This window comes from Cryptotermes secundus, unplaced genomic scaffold (assembly GCF_002891405.2).
Source record: "Cryptotermes secundus unplaced genomic scaffold, Csec_1.0 scaffold840, whole genome shotgun sequence".
NCBI classification, from domain to species: Eukaryota; Metazoa; Arthropoda; class Insecta; order Blattodea; family Kalotermitidae; genus Cryptotermes; species Cryptotermes secundus.
In genome coordinates this window covers 52,282-66,930 of record NW_019725426.1, presented here as the reverse complement: position 1 = coordinate 66,930, position 14,649 = coordinate 52,282, and the positions used below count along the sequence as shown (strand labels likewise).

Here is a 14,649-nt window from a genome sequence, read left to right as displayed (position 1 = left end):
ATGAAGAGTTGTATCCTTACCATGATCAAAGGGTACAACATCTGGAACCAGGCGACCATGCACAGCGTATGGATTTGTGCCACTGGATAAAAGCTCATCCCGAACTGTTAAGCGTCATTTTATTCAGTGATGAGGCGTCTTTTACCCTGGACGGTGTAAATAATTTACGAAATGTGCATATGTGGTCCCATAATAATCCACATGAGATAATGGAAACGAAATTCCAAAAGAGATTTTCCGTGAATGTACGTTTAATACAGTTATGTAGTCGGCTTATACCAGTATGCGCAGTCAGCCATGTTACGTCAGCGCTTGCGAGTCATGTGTCATGTCTAGTGCTTGGAACCCTAAGGACAACTATGATATGGCGTGCGAGTTTCTTTGTAGTTCAATTTAATGGCTTCATGTCATTTACAAGTTAGTTTGATGTTACGTACATTATTAACATTACAGAAACCACATCTTCCTGCTAATTTTAATATGTATTTGGTAATCAACAAGTGTGTAACACCTGTCAAAGTTTCACACTTCTCTGGCCATTATCTCCGTAACCGTTCAACTTTGGACATAGGTGTTTTGGGTTATATTGGCATACTTTAACATAAGGAACACCCTCCCAAAATTTGGCACATTCCTCCTGGGACATCCTGTACAGCAATTTCACTTCGGGGCCACCATTTTGAAACAGCCTGTACAACATAAGTCACTGACAGACACAGGCAGACCCAGCGAGATAGCAGAGGCGAACAACATGGCCGCCTGGGGCGGCATATTTTACAAATATCCTTTTGTTGTTTGCTTTTTGTTAAAAAAAAATCAGTTTCTGCTGGTCTCTTGTGCATACTGCCAATACTCTATGTTGATTTTCTTTGTGTCCTGCTTACATATCACTTAACAGCCATATTGGATGAGAAGAAACTTTTTATTATAATACAAAACAGAAACAAATTAATATAGATCACAATTACCAACTTGAACATTTTTACATTACTAGATTCTCAACATTCCTCCTTAATTTCAAAATGTTATAAACACATTTCTCATTTTCCTCCTTAATTTCAAAATGTTGTCAACATTATTAGCTGTTTTACAAAGTTAAATTGAATAACATTTGGTCTTCAGATTACAAAATTAGTACATGTAATTAAAATTTTCTCAGTCTTGTCAAAATTAGACTTATTTCTTCTTAAGTATAGTGTCTCTAAGCTTGGTAAATTTCTCTGGTGATAGTGGTTTTGTTAAAATGTCTGCCACCTGAGTTTCAGTGTTACAATATTTGATTGAGAACAGTTTCTCTTTCAATTGTCCACTTATGCAGTGACACCTAACGTGTATGTGCTTACTACTACGTGTTACTTGTCCCGATTCTATTCGCTTGATTGCACTCCGATTGTTGACACCCTTTTTCCTGTTAACTCCTCTATCGACTTCAGATATTTCAATTCTTTACAGCACTCAGCTTCTGCAATATATTCAGCCTCAGTGGTTGATAATGGTACAATACTCTGTTTCCTAGAGCACCATGATATTGAGCCCCCTGACATCATAATTACATATTCCATTTCCCTCTTCCTATCCTCTACATCCCCTGCATAATCAGCATCACTAAATGCTTCCAGTTTCAGAGTTTTGGAGTCAGATGAGGTATATTTTATTCCTGAATCTCGTGTACCTTTCACATACCCAAGGATCCTTTTCACATTCTGTACAGCTTCGGGTTTTTGCTGCATTTCCATATCTTCCTGATCTGGAGTATTTTGCTTGTCTTCTGGATCCGTCACTCTTTCCATTTCCTTTTCTTTATTTGTTGTCACAGGTTTACTTGTGAATGTCACATCTCTGGAGACATAGGTCCTTCCAGTATCTGGATCCCATATTCTGCAGCCATCTCTGTTGTAACCAACGAATATTCCTTTCTCGCTACACCTGTCCAACCTTTTCAATGGTCAGAGAAATTTAGTGTACACTCCTGAACCAAAAATCTTCAATCCAGCCAGATCTAGTCTTTTACCATACCAATATTCCGCTGGTGTTCCATTCACTATCACTGTTGGACTTCTGTTTAGCAGGTATCCAGAAGTGAGTACAGCTTCACCCCACATCCTCTTACTAATACCTGAGTCAAAAATCAATGCTCTTGCCTTTTCCACAATGGTACGGTTAATCCTTTGAGCAATGCCGTTTAGCTGTGGCGAATATGGTGTAGTAAATTCCATTACAATCCCCTTGTTCTTACACCATTCTCTCAAGGCGTTGTTCTTATATTCCCCTCCACTGTCGCATCTTATTCTTCTCACTCTTGTATTGAATTGACACTCAGCTTCATTTGTGTGTACATATTCCTTCAAAAAGGTATACACTTCACTCTTATTTCCTAACAGGTATATCTTACAAAAGTGTGTATAATCATCCACACACGTAAGGAAATATTTCTTATTGTTCTAAGTGGTAGAATCCTTGTTATTTTTGTCATGACCATGTTTTCATCAACATTTTGGTTCAGTTGACAAACCTTGAAGGCAATGTTCTGCACATGACTTACATTCGTCATCATATCCTTAGTTTTGCCATACTTGAAGTTGTAGAAGTCTTGTAGCAGAAGGCACTTCTGTTGAGAGGTGTCTCGCTGATAAATTTGCTTCAAGGTGTCATAGATTTCTTTTGCGGTTGTCCATGCCACAATGTGGGTCTTCACATGTTTCTCTATCATTCTCACTATGTTGTATTGGCACTTTGCATCTCGCATCTTCCATTTCCTTATATTTTCTTTGTCTCTTCCTTGGTCACTTAACAGGTCGCTGCCATCAACGATGTTTATCAGTTCTTTTGCACGCATCAGAATCTTGATTTCAAAATCCCACAGTGGAAATGAGTCGGTGTCCTTCAGTTTTGGCGGATGAGTTACCTCCTCTGTCTCTGTGGTTGCCACTTTTTCATTATTCTTCTTCTGTCTTTTCCTTTTTTTTTCTTACCTTTTTTTAGTTTTTGAACAAATCTGGGCCCACAACCTGTGAATTTTCTTTGTGTCATGCTTACATATCACTTAATAGCCATATTGGATGAGAAGAAACTTTTTTATTATAATACAAGACAAAAACAAGTGGATATAGATTACTATTATCAACTTGAACATTTTTACATTACTAGATTCTCAACACTCTAAATATGATATGGAACGCTGTATAGCAACTGTTTTAAGAATAATTACATTAATGACGGTTTTCGTAGTGCTGAGAAACTTAAGGTTCTTAAATGTGATAAAGTTTTGAGAAAGCTGATACATTTTCAAATGAGGGGGCGACAGTTGGACATGCGCCTGACCTGACACCGGCTGTCATATTCTGGGGGGGATTGGAAAATTGTGACAGCTAGATGGTCAAAAGACATATTGTCGCGTGTTACCTGGTAACCTGCTTCTGTCTCCTAGGTAACGCGACAAATAAATTTCACGTGGGTCTCGGATTCAGCACTATCACAATTCTTCTCGGTGAAGTGTCTGCTGGTCTGTTCAGTGACTGCTAAAACTCGATTCTTCTCTTTGAAGGCTGGAAATCGACTGCTAATGCTCGACTAGCTCCGTCGGCTGGTATAGTACTTCAACTGATTCCGGCGGTACGTTCAGCCTACTTATATAGGCATTGTTCAGACTGCTTAGTAAACACCTTTCTCTACAAAGAAAGTCATCTTCTGGGTTTTGGCACCCTGTGTATTCTTCGTTTTGGCTGACGTTCCTCTGAAACGTCAGTCAAAACGAAGAATACACGGCGCCAAAACCAGAAGACGCCTTTCTTCATAGTCATCGCTGTGAAAACCTCAAAACTTACACCTTTCTCTACAGTTCGGTTTTCCTACTGCAACGCAACGAATCCTCTGTTGTCCGTCTCTGGGGAAATGCATCTGTTGTTTCGGCAATCTCTACACAACGGCCTGTTGGTATTCAATTTGTCGCTGTGGGAACTCAACAAATTTCCATTGTTTTCTTTGCTCAGCGATGGGCGACATATAACACGTTACAATACTTCTTATTTAAAAACAATACATGGCATGTCTATATTTGGCCTCCCATGTAATTGGCCAACATTTTATTAGAGAACCCTAAAGGGAGTTGTGAACACTCCTTCCACCTTAAAATCTCATACCTTTATTTTGAAAAGCACAAAGTCACTTACAGAGAAGCTGAATGGCTGGGGTTCTATTCTCGGCACAGCAAGAGATTTTTCTCCACACCACAGCGTCCATATCGGCTCTGGGGCCCACCTAGCCTCCTACCCACTAAGTGATGGAGGCTCTTTCTCCAGGGTGTGAAGCTGGCCACTCACCTCCATCTAGTACCGAGGTCAAGAATGGCGGAACTATACCTCCATTTCCCCATACGTCTTCATGGAGTAGTGCTTAAAAACTTAGTTAATTATGAGCAGGGACAACTTCGCCTTTACCTTATGAGGTAATAATAAGCTAATTGGTTACAACAAGTATGGCCACGAAAAAAATCATAACAAAATAACATCCGAATTGCAATAGCGTTAATTAACTACTAACATTTGCAACTTAATTCGCACGTTTCTCCTACTGTCTGATAGATTATGTGTCAAATCATTTGATGTGTAATGACTTGAGTCAATAAACGACCGGCAACTCAAATCACTCATTAAGTAATATGTTTCGATCACTTGAATTGAGTCACTTAATAACCACCTCTCATGTGTTTTAACTTTCTGCTTATACGATTCTGTTCCTCAAACAGCAAATACCAATTTCACATTCACAAACTATCATGCAAAGAAATCTGGAACATATGCACAGAATATTTTGCTTTGCCGAATCCTGATTAGAAATAGTCAAGTGGAAGTAACAAACTTGCATAATGAGTCAAGCAATCCTGCATATATCAATATTTCAGCCAATTTAAAGGCTAAATTTATGTAAAGGTCAATTCTATGCATACTAAATGTCTCCCAATAGCACTTAAGGTCAACTCGAGTGAGGATTCTTTCGAATGCAGAGTCATGAGAAAAAGATTTAGAGCAGTTTGTTCAATAATACAAACTTATATAACTAGCCATGTAACAATAATTCACAATGAAACACTGGGGACTAAGAAGTTACCCATAAGAACAGACCTCCCCAAAAATCTCTTCAGAATTAGGTCTAAGGCTATATCACAGTGCCTGTCTCTTTATCCCGGCTTTGAAGATAGGAAAAAGAAAGAAAATAAGTAAATAATCCTACAAATTGAGTGACTGCGGGTTGGTATATAGACAAGCAGGTGGACTTAACAATTTGCATGCTGCAGCCTGACTGCATCACCTTACCACAGCAGAACTTTCTTTGTAGATCATAAAAATTTAAACTCTGTCTTATCTCCATGTGTTTAATCTTTTGAACCAAGCACTGACATAGTCAGTTAGCACTGGATAAGATGACTGACAAATTGGAGAGGACATGGAATGCAGCGATCATGGTCCACAATTTGAACTGTACTAGATAAACCTCTTCAGTGAATAATACTATTAAATTAGTTATGAGTTGGGGGGGGGATTTAACTGGCTCAATATTTGTGGTTTTCACAGTGATGAAGATTCTTATTGCGATTTTCTCTGTTATGTTACTATGTGGTCTGACAGGTTGATATCAGCGTTTTTGAGGAACATATGCCGTCATCTTCCAGCTGCCATTAAGACAAGGGGAATGTGTTCCCCTGAAAGTTGGTACCCATTCACTAGACCACATGGTGTCATTACTCAAACATCCACAATATGAACTGTTGTGTTCCTTAAAAGCAGAGAATCCTCTGACCAGACAAGTAACTATCGACTTTTCATGGAAGACCCAGCATAATGAAGTTAACAGAGAAACTAATGGAGTAAATGGGGTGAATAAAGCATTTAGTGTAGGGAACTTCAAAGGATTACTCCAGTCTTCAAGCCTGATCTGGCAAATGGGAGACATATGTTAACCATAAATGGGAGTCAAAAATTATCCACACTCTTGTTTTTCCAATTTATATACACACAAGTAGGGGTTGAACAAGTACGTCATTTTTCTATATAGTCTCCCTCCTTTTTGATACACTTGGTCCAGCGGTCCATAAGCTTGCATATTCCCTCCAAGAAGAAGGTTTTCAGTTGGTCGCGCAACCATTTATGCACCGCTTCCCACACTTCTTTGTCCGTAGAAAATCAACGACCTCGTAAAGCATCTTTGAACAGTCCAAAGAGCTGATAGTCAGAAGGGACGAGTTCTGGGCTGTAGGCAGGGTGTTCCATCACTTTGAAACCCAAATAGTTAATGGTTTCAACGGTCTGGCTGGCCATGTGTGGGCGTGCACTGTCATGCAACAACACTTTCTTCGACAATAGGCCTTGGCATTTGGTGCAAATTGCTGGCTTCAGATTGTTGGTCAGCAAATCACTGTATCTTGCAATGCCGATCGTACAGCCTTTTTCCAGGTAGTCTTCCAGTATAGGCCCTTTTGAGTCCCAAAACGCGATCAGAATCACCTTTCCCATGGAAGACTGAGTCTTGAATTTCTCCTTCGTTGGTGATCCCGGGTGTTTCCACGCCATACTCTGGCTTTTGGATTCTGGCTCATAGTGATGGGCCCACGTTTCATCTCCTGTGACTATTCTGCTCAAAAATTCTTTGCCTTCATTGTTGTAGCAGTCAAGTAAGCGTTGGCAGACCTCAACACATTTGCGCTCGTGCTCTACGGTAAGCTCTCTTGGCACCCATCTCGCACCGACTTTATGGAAGCCGAGCTCGTCGTGGATGATTTGATAGGCAGAACCATGACTAATCTGCAGAGAACATACTACCTCATCGATGGCAACTCGCTGGTTCACAGTACCATCTCTCGAGCTTGCTGAATCTTCGTCCCAAAGAAGTCTGCTGCCTGTGAACTCAGCCATGTTATGTATTGTGAAACACTAAAAAACTGCACAGTAATTCAGAACAAAAGGCGAGGAATGCTGACATCTGGTTTAGGGCTCCTCCGTGACAAAGCACATCCACAAATAAGTACAGCTGCTCAGACTATAACATTGCTGAAGCATTTTAACTCAGTGTTGTTTGACCACCATCCTTACAGTCCTAATCTCACTCTAAGTGACTACCACCTGTTATCCAACCTGAAGAACTGGTAGGGATCACAACGCTTCAACAATAATGAGTTGATGGAAGGTGTCAAAACATGGCTGAGCTCACAGATGGCAGACTTCATTGACAAAATAATACTTATTCCTTGATATGACAAGGGCCTCAATTCCGGTGGTGACTACATTGAGAAGTTGCCTAAGTACGTACATATTTTTTGTAATAATATTTTTCCTGTTACTTGTTTTATTAACAGATCACCAGAGGTTACTTTACGAAGGGCCCATATATACAGGGTGATTCACGAAGTTTTATCCCCACTTAGGGAGGGCATTCCTGAGGTAATTTGGAACAAAAAATGTTAATATACTAATGGTATCTAACTCATAATTAAAGAGATACAGTAATTTGAAAACTGGCGAAAAATCTTTTTTTCTTCGAATTTCAGTCAAAACAAATTAGAAATACAATACAAACACTTTTTAAATGGTTAATGTTTTAGGAAAGAAGCATTCTAAGACCAAATTTTTTTTCCAATTCCTTAATTTTGCATTGTGCAACATTTTTCATCAATTTTATGTTACAAAATTAGATTATTTTCAGCATCCCATTCTGTAAACATACCAATGGTTGCATATCACACCCTTCTATCAATCTGTTTCCTTTAAACCGTAGTGCTTTAGAAGACGACTGGATTTACATAAGATTTTCAAAAATTTCTCCCTGCATGTCAACACAATGTGGCGCACGAGTATGAACCGCGCTCGTAGCATTTCGCAGTTCCACACGTTTGTTCCTTATTGTCATCGCCGTGTCCAGAATACGTTCAAGCAACGCTTCATGTGTTTGTACCTTTACCTGGTACACAATGTCCTTCATCCAGCCCCAAATGCAATAAAATGAACGACCCGATTACTCTGTTACTCCGTAATGATTGAAAATCGACCACACGTTTATTAAGTAAATTTTTCAGGAAATAACCCCAGGAATATGCACCATAAGCCGGGATAAAACTTCATGAATCACCCTGTATATAATCTTAATATTGTGCATCCTGTTGTGAGTCACATTGCAACTCAACAGCTCAGACTGGTGCATTGTACACCTGATGATAACCCGTGAAAGGGTCGAAACATGTTGCATCTCTAATAAACATAATAAAAGTAAATGTTGATGCAGTAGTGTTCTTTGTTTTGAATACTGATTGCTGTTGTGTAGACAGTATATTCTATGCTTCAAATATTTCATATATATCTACAGTTCTTCCTCATGTTCAGTTAATTCAATACCCACAACCTCCTCTTGGCCAGGACCATCAGTTGCAGCATTCCTGACATCCATACCTTCAAGCACAGATGGAAACTGCAAATTTCCTATTCTGTTCTCCCCCACTTTCAGTTAATGAGCCATGAATATAATTATATCATACAAAGAGTATTTCTTTTTTTAGTCCACCCCTGACTCAACTTGAGCAGGTTTGCTGAAGTGATAATAAGACTATTCTTAAATTCTTCCTGTGTATTCACGTTCTTCAGGTGAAACATACAAATCAACATGATTCATTCAGCAGTTTTGTTACTGTTGTTATAGCTTGATCATTTGTCTCGTAAGCCTCTTATGCCCCTTGCATAAGAAATGGTAATATCAAAAGAGAGTGCAAAAACTATAAGAAAATTAATGAAATTTTAGCCTTACAAAACCAGTTTCACACTCTTTGCAGCCACATTACCAGTAATTTCCAGAACCAGTATATTCAGCCAATTCACAGTGGCAAACTTGATCCCTAGTCAACTTTCTTTCACAAGTTTGGTTTTATCCGAATGGAATCCTGAACACAGCACAAATATCCTTTCTGTATATATTCTCAGTAACTTGTAAGGTGTGTTCATTTCTAAAGTACTCACATTCTAATGTTATACACGTGTTCCAGTGTATTTGGTGGAAATTAGTTTCCAAAAGTCCATTTAGTACTGTCAAAACATTGCTCTGAATGATTTAAAATGTGACCCCTGAGAGGTGACTTTTGGATTCAAGAACATGGGGAAGTTACATGGGGTTAAATAAGACAAACATACTGGATGTGCCAACACAGATGTTTCTTTCTTGCCCAAAAATCACTTTCCTGAAGATTCTGTGAGCGAAGGTGCACTGTCTCAACAAGAACTCAATTTGTCCATCCAAATATTTGCCACAGTATTTCACAAGTTAAGGCAGAATGCTGGGCTATTTTTTTTTTTCCTTTCTTGGAGGAATAAATACATAATGGATAAATGGATAATTCTTTTGATATTAACAAAGCTGATCAGCATGGTTTTGACATTCACTTGATTTCTCTGAGCTCTGGACATTTCTACTGTACATATTTTATTTCTGGGACATGCTGGAGGACCCAGACCTCTTCTGCAAAGGGTCCAGTTCTACAATCTTTCTGAAAGGTCAGCAAATTTCTTATCCCCTCATGTCTTACTTGCCACTAAGATATTTTAGTATAATTTTGGAACAAACGTTCTCTACCTTTGATAAAATTAATCACATAGTTTCTCTATTCACATCCAACTCTTCTCTTATTTTCCAGTCACTCAGCAATCACTTCGCACTATTCCAGTGACTTATCCCACATCTGAAATCAGTTCTTGGTGTTGTCAGACAACTAGGTCTTTAAGATTCTACTCCTCTGGGATATCATGCCATAAATATCTCATATCTCACAGAGGCTACACATTTCACTGTGTCATGTCTTCAGTTCTGCAATGAAATCACTTAACCCACACTAAACCTTATATTCTATTACTTCCTCTCCAAACACTTAACGTTAACATTCTGTACATGTGATATATTTCTCCAATTTCGCTAGATTTAAATTTCTTTACATGCTTGTGTATTAACAGTTTACCCAACTAACTTTACAATTTATTACCATGTTGTCCACTATGTTAATGCATGCTCAGTCATTCTGTATTTTACCTCCAGCAACAAATTCATGATTGGCAGTTTTATAGGATAGTTATCTTGCAATGTGAATTCCTTTGGAAGTGAGGAATTTGTAGGTTCTGCTGAGAACTGGAGAGGAAATGATCAGTTTTCACAAAGATCTGGAATCCCGGCAAGTGAATGAAATGTGAGAATAAACATTTGATGAGGCTACATATCAGTGATCAAGTTTTCTGGAGCTGTACCATAGACTGATAAAAAGAAAGTGAACATGCATGCTGGCGATTGGTTCGATAATAGGCAGGTTTCTTCTATTACTACTGTTCATTTTTTATATGGGTGAGCTGATGAGCAAACTTCCATCTGTTGGTGCAATCATGGTAAGAAATTTACTGTAGATGTATTAAAAAGATAGTACACTTCCATGCTAGTACTTGGGTCACCTGTTAATACATAACATCTTCAGCTCTAACAATTTATGATATGTTTCTGAAAAATAAACAGTACACCAAGAAAATGATTACTGCAGCCGTAAAATAAAATGAATCCCAATGACTACCAAATACAAAGGAGCATGTAGTCACATGGCCCAACATATACCAACTCTCAAATGCTGATAGCTGCTGCACAAAACACTGGTCCCATTACCTGTGAGCCTCACATTCTACCACAAAGAGATGTGAGAGCACAGATTGTGAGGGCATAAATCTTATTGAACAGAATGAAAGTAATAACAGCTTTTGCTGGAAACGGCACTTTTATTCTATATTTATTTGCATTTGGAATGACTTATTTCATTTTACATAGTTCCCAATCAAAACTGAATTAAATTTAATATAGATGCTTTTAGACTGACTAGTAATATTTAAATAGCATTGTGATGTAAACTTCCTGTGAACCTGATGAGTACATTTGTTGAAATTCACTATATGGATGAAACAACTTCGAAATGAAGAGAGTTACCTCGTCCCTTAAAGCAATTAAATATGGTGTACCTCAAGGTTCTGTTTTGGGACCCCTTTTATTCCTGTTATTTATAAATGATCTGCCCCAAGTTATATATAATGAAGAGGTAGTACTATTTGCTGATTATACAAATATACTGATTACTGGAAAAAATATCTTATCATTAAATGAAAAAATTCAAAATGTAAAGAACCAATTAGAAAACTGGTTTTATGAAAATCGTTTAATAATTACTCTTTTTTTTTCATTTTCATTACTCATCTATTATTTCCATAAAATCCAATACCTTAGAATGTGGAAAAGAAATATTAGATAAATAAATAGTACAAAGAACTAAGTCAAGACATAAGAATAGACCCAGAATACAATTAATCTTACCGACTAGTATATACAACAAATTCATCCACAGTATAAAATGGGTGACAACTCAATAATTCTTTTAGTTTTAATTTAAACCGTTTAATATCTTTATATAATTGCTTAAAATTTAGTGGAAGACAGTTGAATAGTTTGATGCCCATATAATATGAGCCTTTTTGATATAATGATAAACGAGTTGAGGGTTGATATAGATTTATGTTACGTACCTGTCTACTGTCTCTATTAAGTATATCTATTATGAATAATAAACATGGATAAGTCAAAGGTATTATTTTTTCGGGGAAGTAGACCTATTCCAAGTACCAGACCCCTTTTTTATATAAATAATAAGGAGGTGGTTTGTTCAGTGGATGTAAAATTTTTGGGTATTTGCATTACTGAAGATTTAAGTTGGGCAACCCACACCCAATATGTGTGTCAAAAACTTAGCAAGACTACCTATTTGATAAAATCCCTATGGGACTCAGTGAGCCACACTGTTTTAAGAAGTGTGTATCTTGCAAAATTTGAGTCCATGTTGAAATACATTATTTTTTGGGGTGGGGTGCAAAAGGACTCTGACACTCTATTTAAACTGCAGAAAAAATGTGTAAGGGTGGTAAAAGGTGATAAAAATAAAGTTTCCTGTAGAAATTTGTTTCGTGAATTAAAGATTTTAACTGTTATTGCCTTATTATTTTTGAGATCCTGTGTTTTATAATAAAAAATAAGATTTATACCACCCAGTATTCTGATGTTCATGGCTATAACACTATTCATAAACACAATTTGTATGTACAATTTTGTAATACTGAGCATAGAAAGAGAGAGATGATTAGTATGGGAACCAAAATATTTCATAGCCTTCCAAATGAATTAGAGAATATAATAAATTTTAACGTTTTTAAGAAGAAACTTAAGAATTATTTGTTGTGTAATGTCTTCTAGTCTCTTCAAGAATTTTTTAATAATTGTTGACATACTCTGCTTGTTAATAAATCTGTCTATATGTTTAAAATATTTATTCTTACATCTCTTTTGGAGTATTTATTATTCTTAAATTAAGTTAAAAAGTACTCTGAAACATATTGCTACATTATAGTGATAAATCACTGTGTGAATTTTATGGTATTTTTTAATTATTTTATTTTTGTTATTGCCATGTACCTCAGAGAGAACCCTATGTTTCAGAGGAACATAGTTCCTCCATCTTTAGGGTAAATCTGTAGGCCAAACAGGAAATCAAAAGAAGCAGGTGCTTAGTTTGCAACCTGCTTCTGCTGGATTTTTGCTTGGTTTACTCCTTGACCCTGAAGATGGGGGTGATACATTCCTCTGAAATGATATGTTCTCTACTAACTAATGGCATTACAGCCCAGGCAACTGTACTCTTCTTAGCCACTGCCATGAGAACCTCAAATCAACTATGACAAAGCCATTACTTAGGATGTCACCATTGAAGCCAATGAAGCAAGCAAATGAAATGAGGTGCTAATAAAGAAAGTTAAAACACATAACCCAGTACTCTGTTTTATCAGAAAGCCTTATATAGATGATAAAGGGGGGGGAGATAATATCTGAAAGCAAGTAACTAGAGAGCGAGACTGAAAAATGTTGCTAGTAGAGGTCAAGATCCAGATTGGATCACACAGCTTATAGTAAGAGATAGAAGAGAAGTATGAGGGAAGAAGAGGTAGAGGCAGAGGAAAAACCTAGATAAACTTCACTCTCATATTGATAAACAACGAAAATTTGATAGTAAATAATAATTATTAAATAACGACTTAATAAAAATACATTAGAAGAATGCACTATTCCAAAATTACTATAATTCTAATAATAAATAAGCACATAAATAAACTTAGAAACATTATACAAGGCTTCGCTATGATCAGAAAAGGATGATGCTTACAACACTAACCATTATCATGCCACACAGAATTACTGGGTTTTTGGACTTTTTTCATTGTCCAGAATTCTAGGTAACAGAAGACATAACGTTTTGGATATGGGATCTGTTTCCCTCTTCAGGTGAAGAAGGAAGACACCTACACAGTTGGGCTCCTTCAAAAGAGCTAATCTCAATCAGTGGACTTCTGTCACGGGGAAACAGATCCAGTTTCCAAAATGTTGTGTCTTCTATCACCTAGAATTACGGACAATGGGAAAAGTCCAAAAACCCAGTAATTCTGTGTGTCATTTACCGTCGTCAGAACCCTTTAGAATCTACTCATTATCATGTCATTCCAAAACCTATTAATAACATGTACATATGCAATACTCCACAGCTCTTGGCTATCGAATTCATGACACATCTCCGAAACGTCATAAAAATCGGTCCATGATGTTATCTCAAGACATTCCGGTACGTACACAATCACAGCTAAAAGGAATGTTACTGATTTCTACGCTTTTAAATCCCTCAACTAAAATATCCATCGCATTTAAACAGCACCCCTACATTTCTTACGAAATTATGAGAAGTAGTCCAAGATTCCTAAATATCTGGGGCCAACCGCGTAGATAAATTACGTCAGAACAGACAGGGCATAGGTATTTGTTATTTGATAATCCCGCTTCTCGTGTAACTAAATATTTCGTATTCTTGTAACGCCCCCACACAAATTGGAAAATGACGACTGAAAGCTAAAATAATTCATTACATACCTAATAATCTATTCATATCTTCATGCTCGTTGCCGGTTTTGATAATCATATCCAGCTGAACACGACTTCAGAACTATTCTACTTTATATTTCTCCTTAAACGGTAACACAAAACATAAAATATTATTTTCTTCCCAACCTGAGACGCCATGTTGTTAAAATTTCAAGTGAGGTACCAACTATCGCGCAACGAGGAACGTGACCGCATAATTATTTATACCAGCCAACACTGTAATATGTTTAATACATATCCGTTAAGTGTCAGTGTTGCTGACTTCGTTATTTTGAGAAATAATATGTGTACTACTGAACTTCGTAGTCATGACCGGTCATGACCGTCATCCTTTGCCAACAGAGTTCTGTCATCTGCGATAGGTTGCTGCGATCTATCGCCTTCAGTGGACTCTACAGATGGATCCTCGAGGCTCTCCTCGAGGATAGTCCATTAAGGCTCGATTCTGAGAACTGGTGCTGAAAAAATTCTCATTACCTTATGGACAATACCAGCCAATGGTAACAATATTTAATGCTTCAGTGTACATAACTGGATTCCATGAATTTTTAATTTGATTGCATTAGCGTCGAGGGTATAGCGACTGGCTGGATGACCGAGGGGTCAGAGTTCAAGTCCCAG

At 37.4% G+C, this 14,649-nt stretch overlaps 1 protein-coding gene across 1 annotated transcript in view; it reads right to left on the bottom strand.

Annotated features, from left to right (window-relative positions):
• LOC111863415 (phospholipid-transporting ATPase IA) overlaps positions 1-14,285 on the bottom strand; it is a 225,615-nt gene extending 211,330 nt beyond the window's left edge. The window contains exon 1 of the mRNA XM_023849724.2: positions 14,017-14,285. Within this exon, the coding sequence (XP_023705492.1) occupies positions 14,017-14,065 (49 nt within the window). The 5' untranslated portion in view covers positions 14,066-14,285. The remainder of the gene's footprint in view (positions 1-14,016) is intronic.
• Positions 14,286-14,649: the final 364 nt, after the last annotated feature.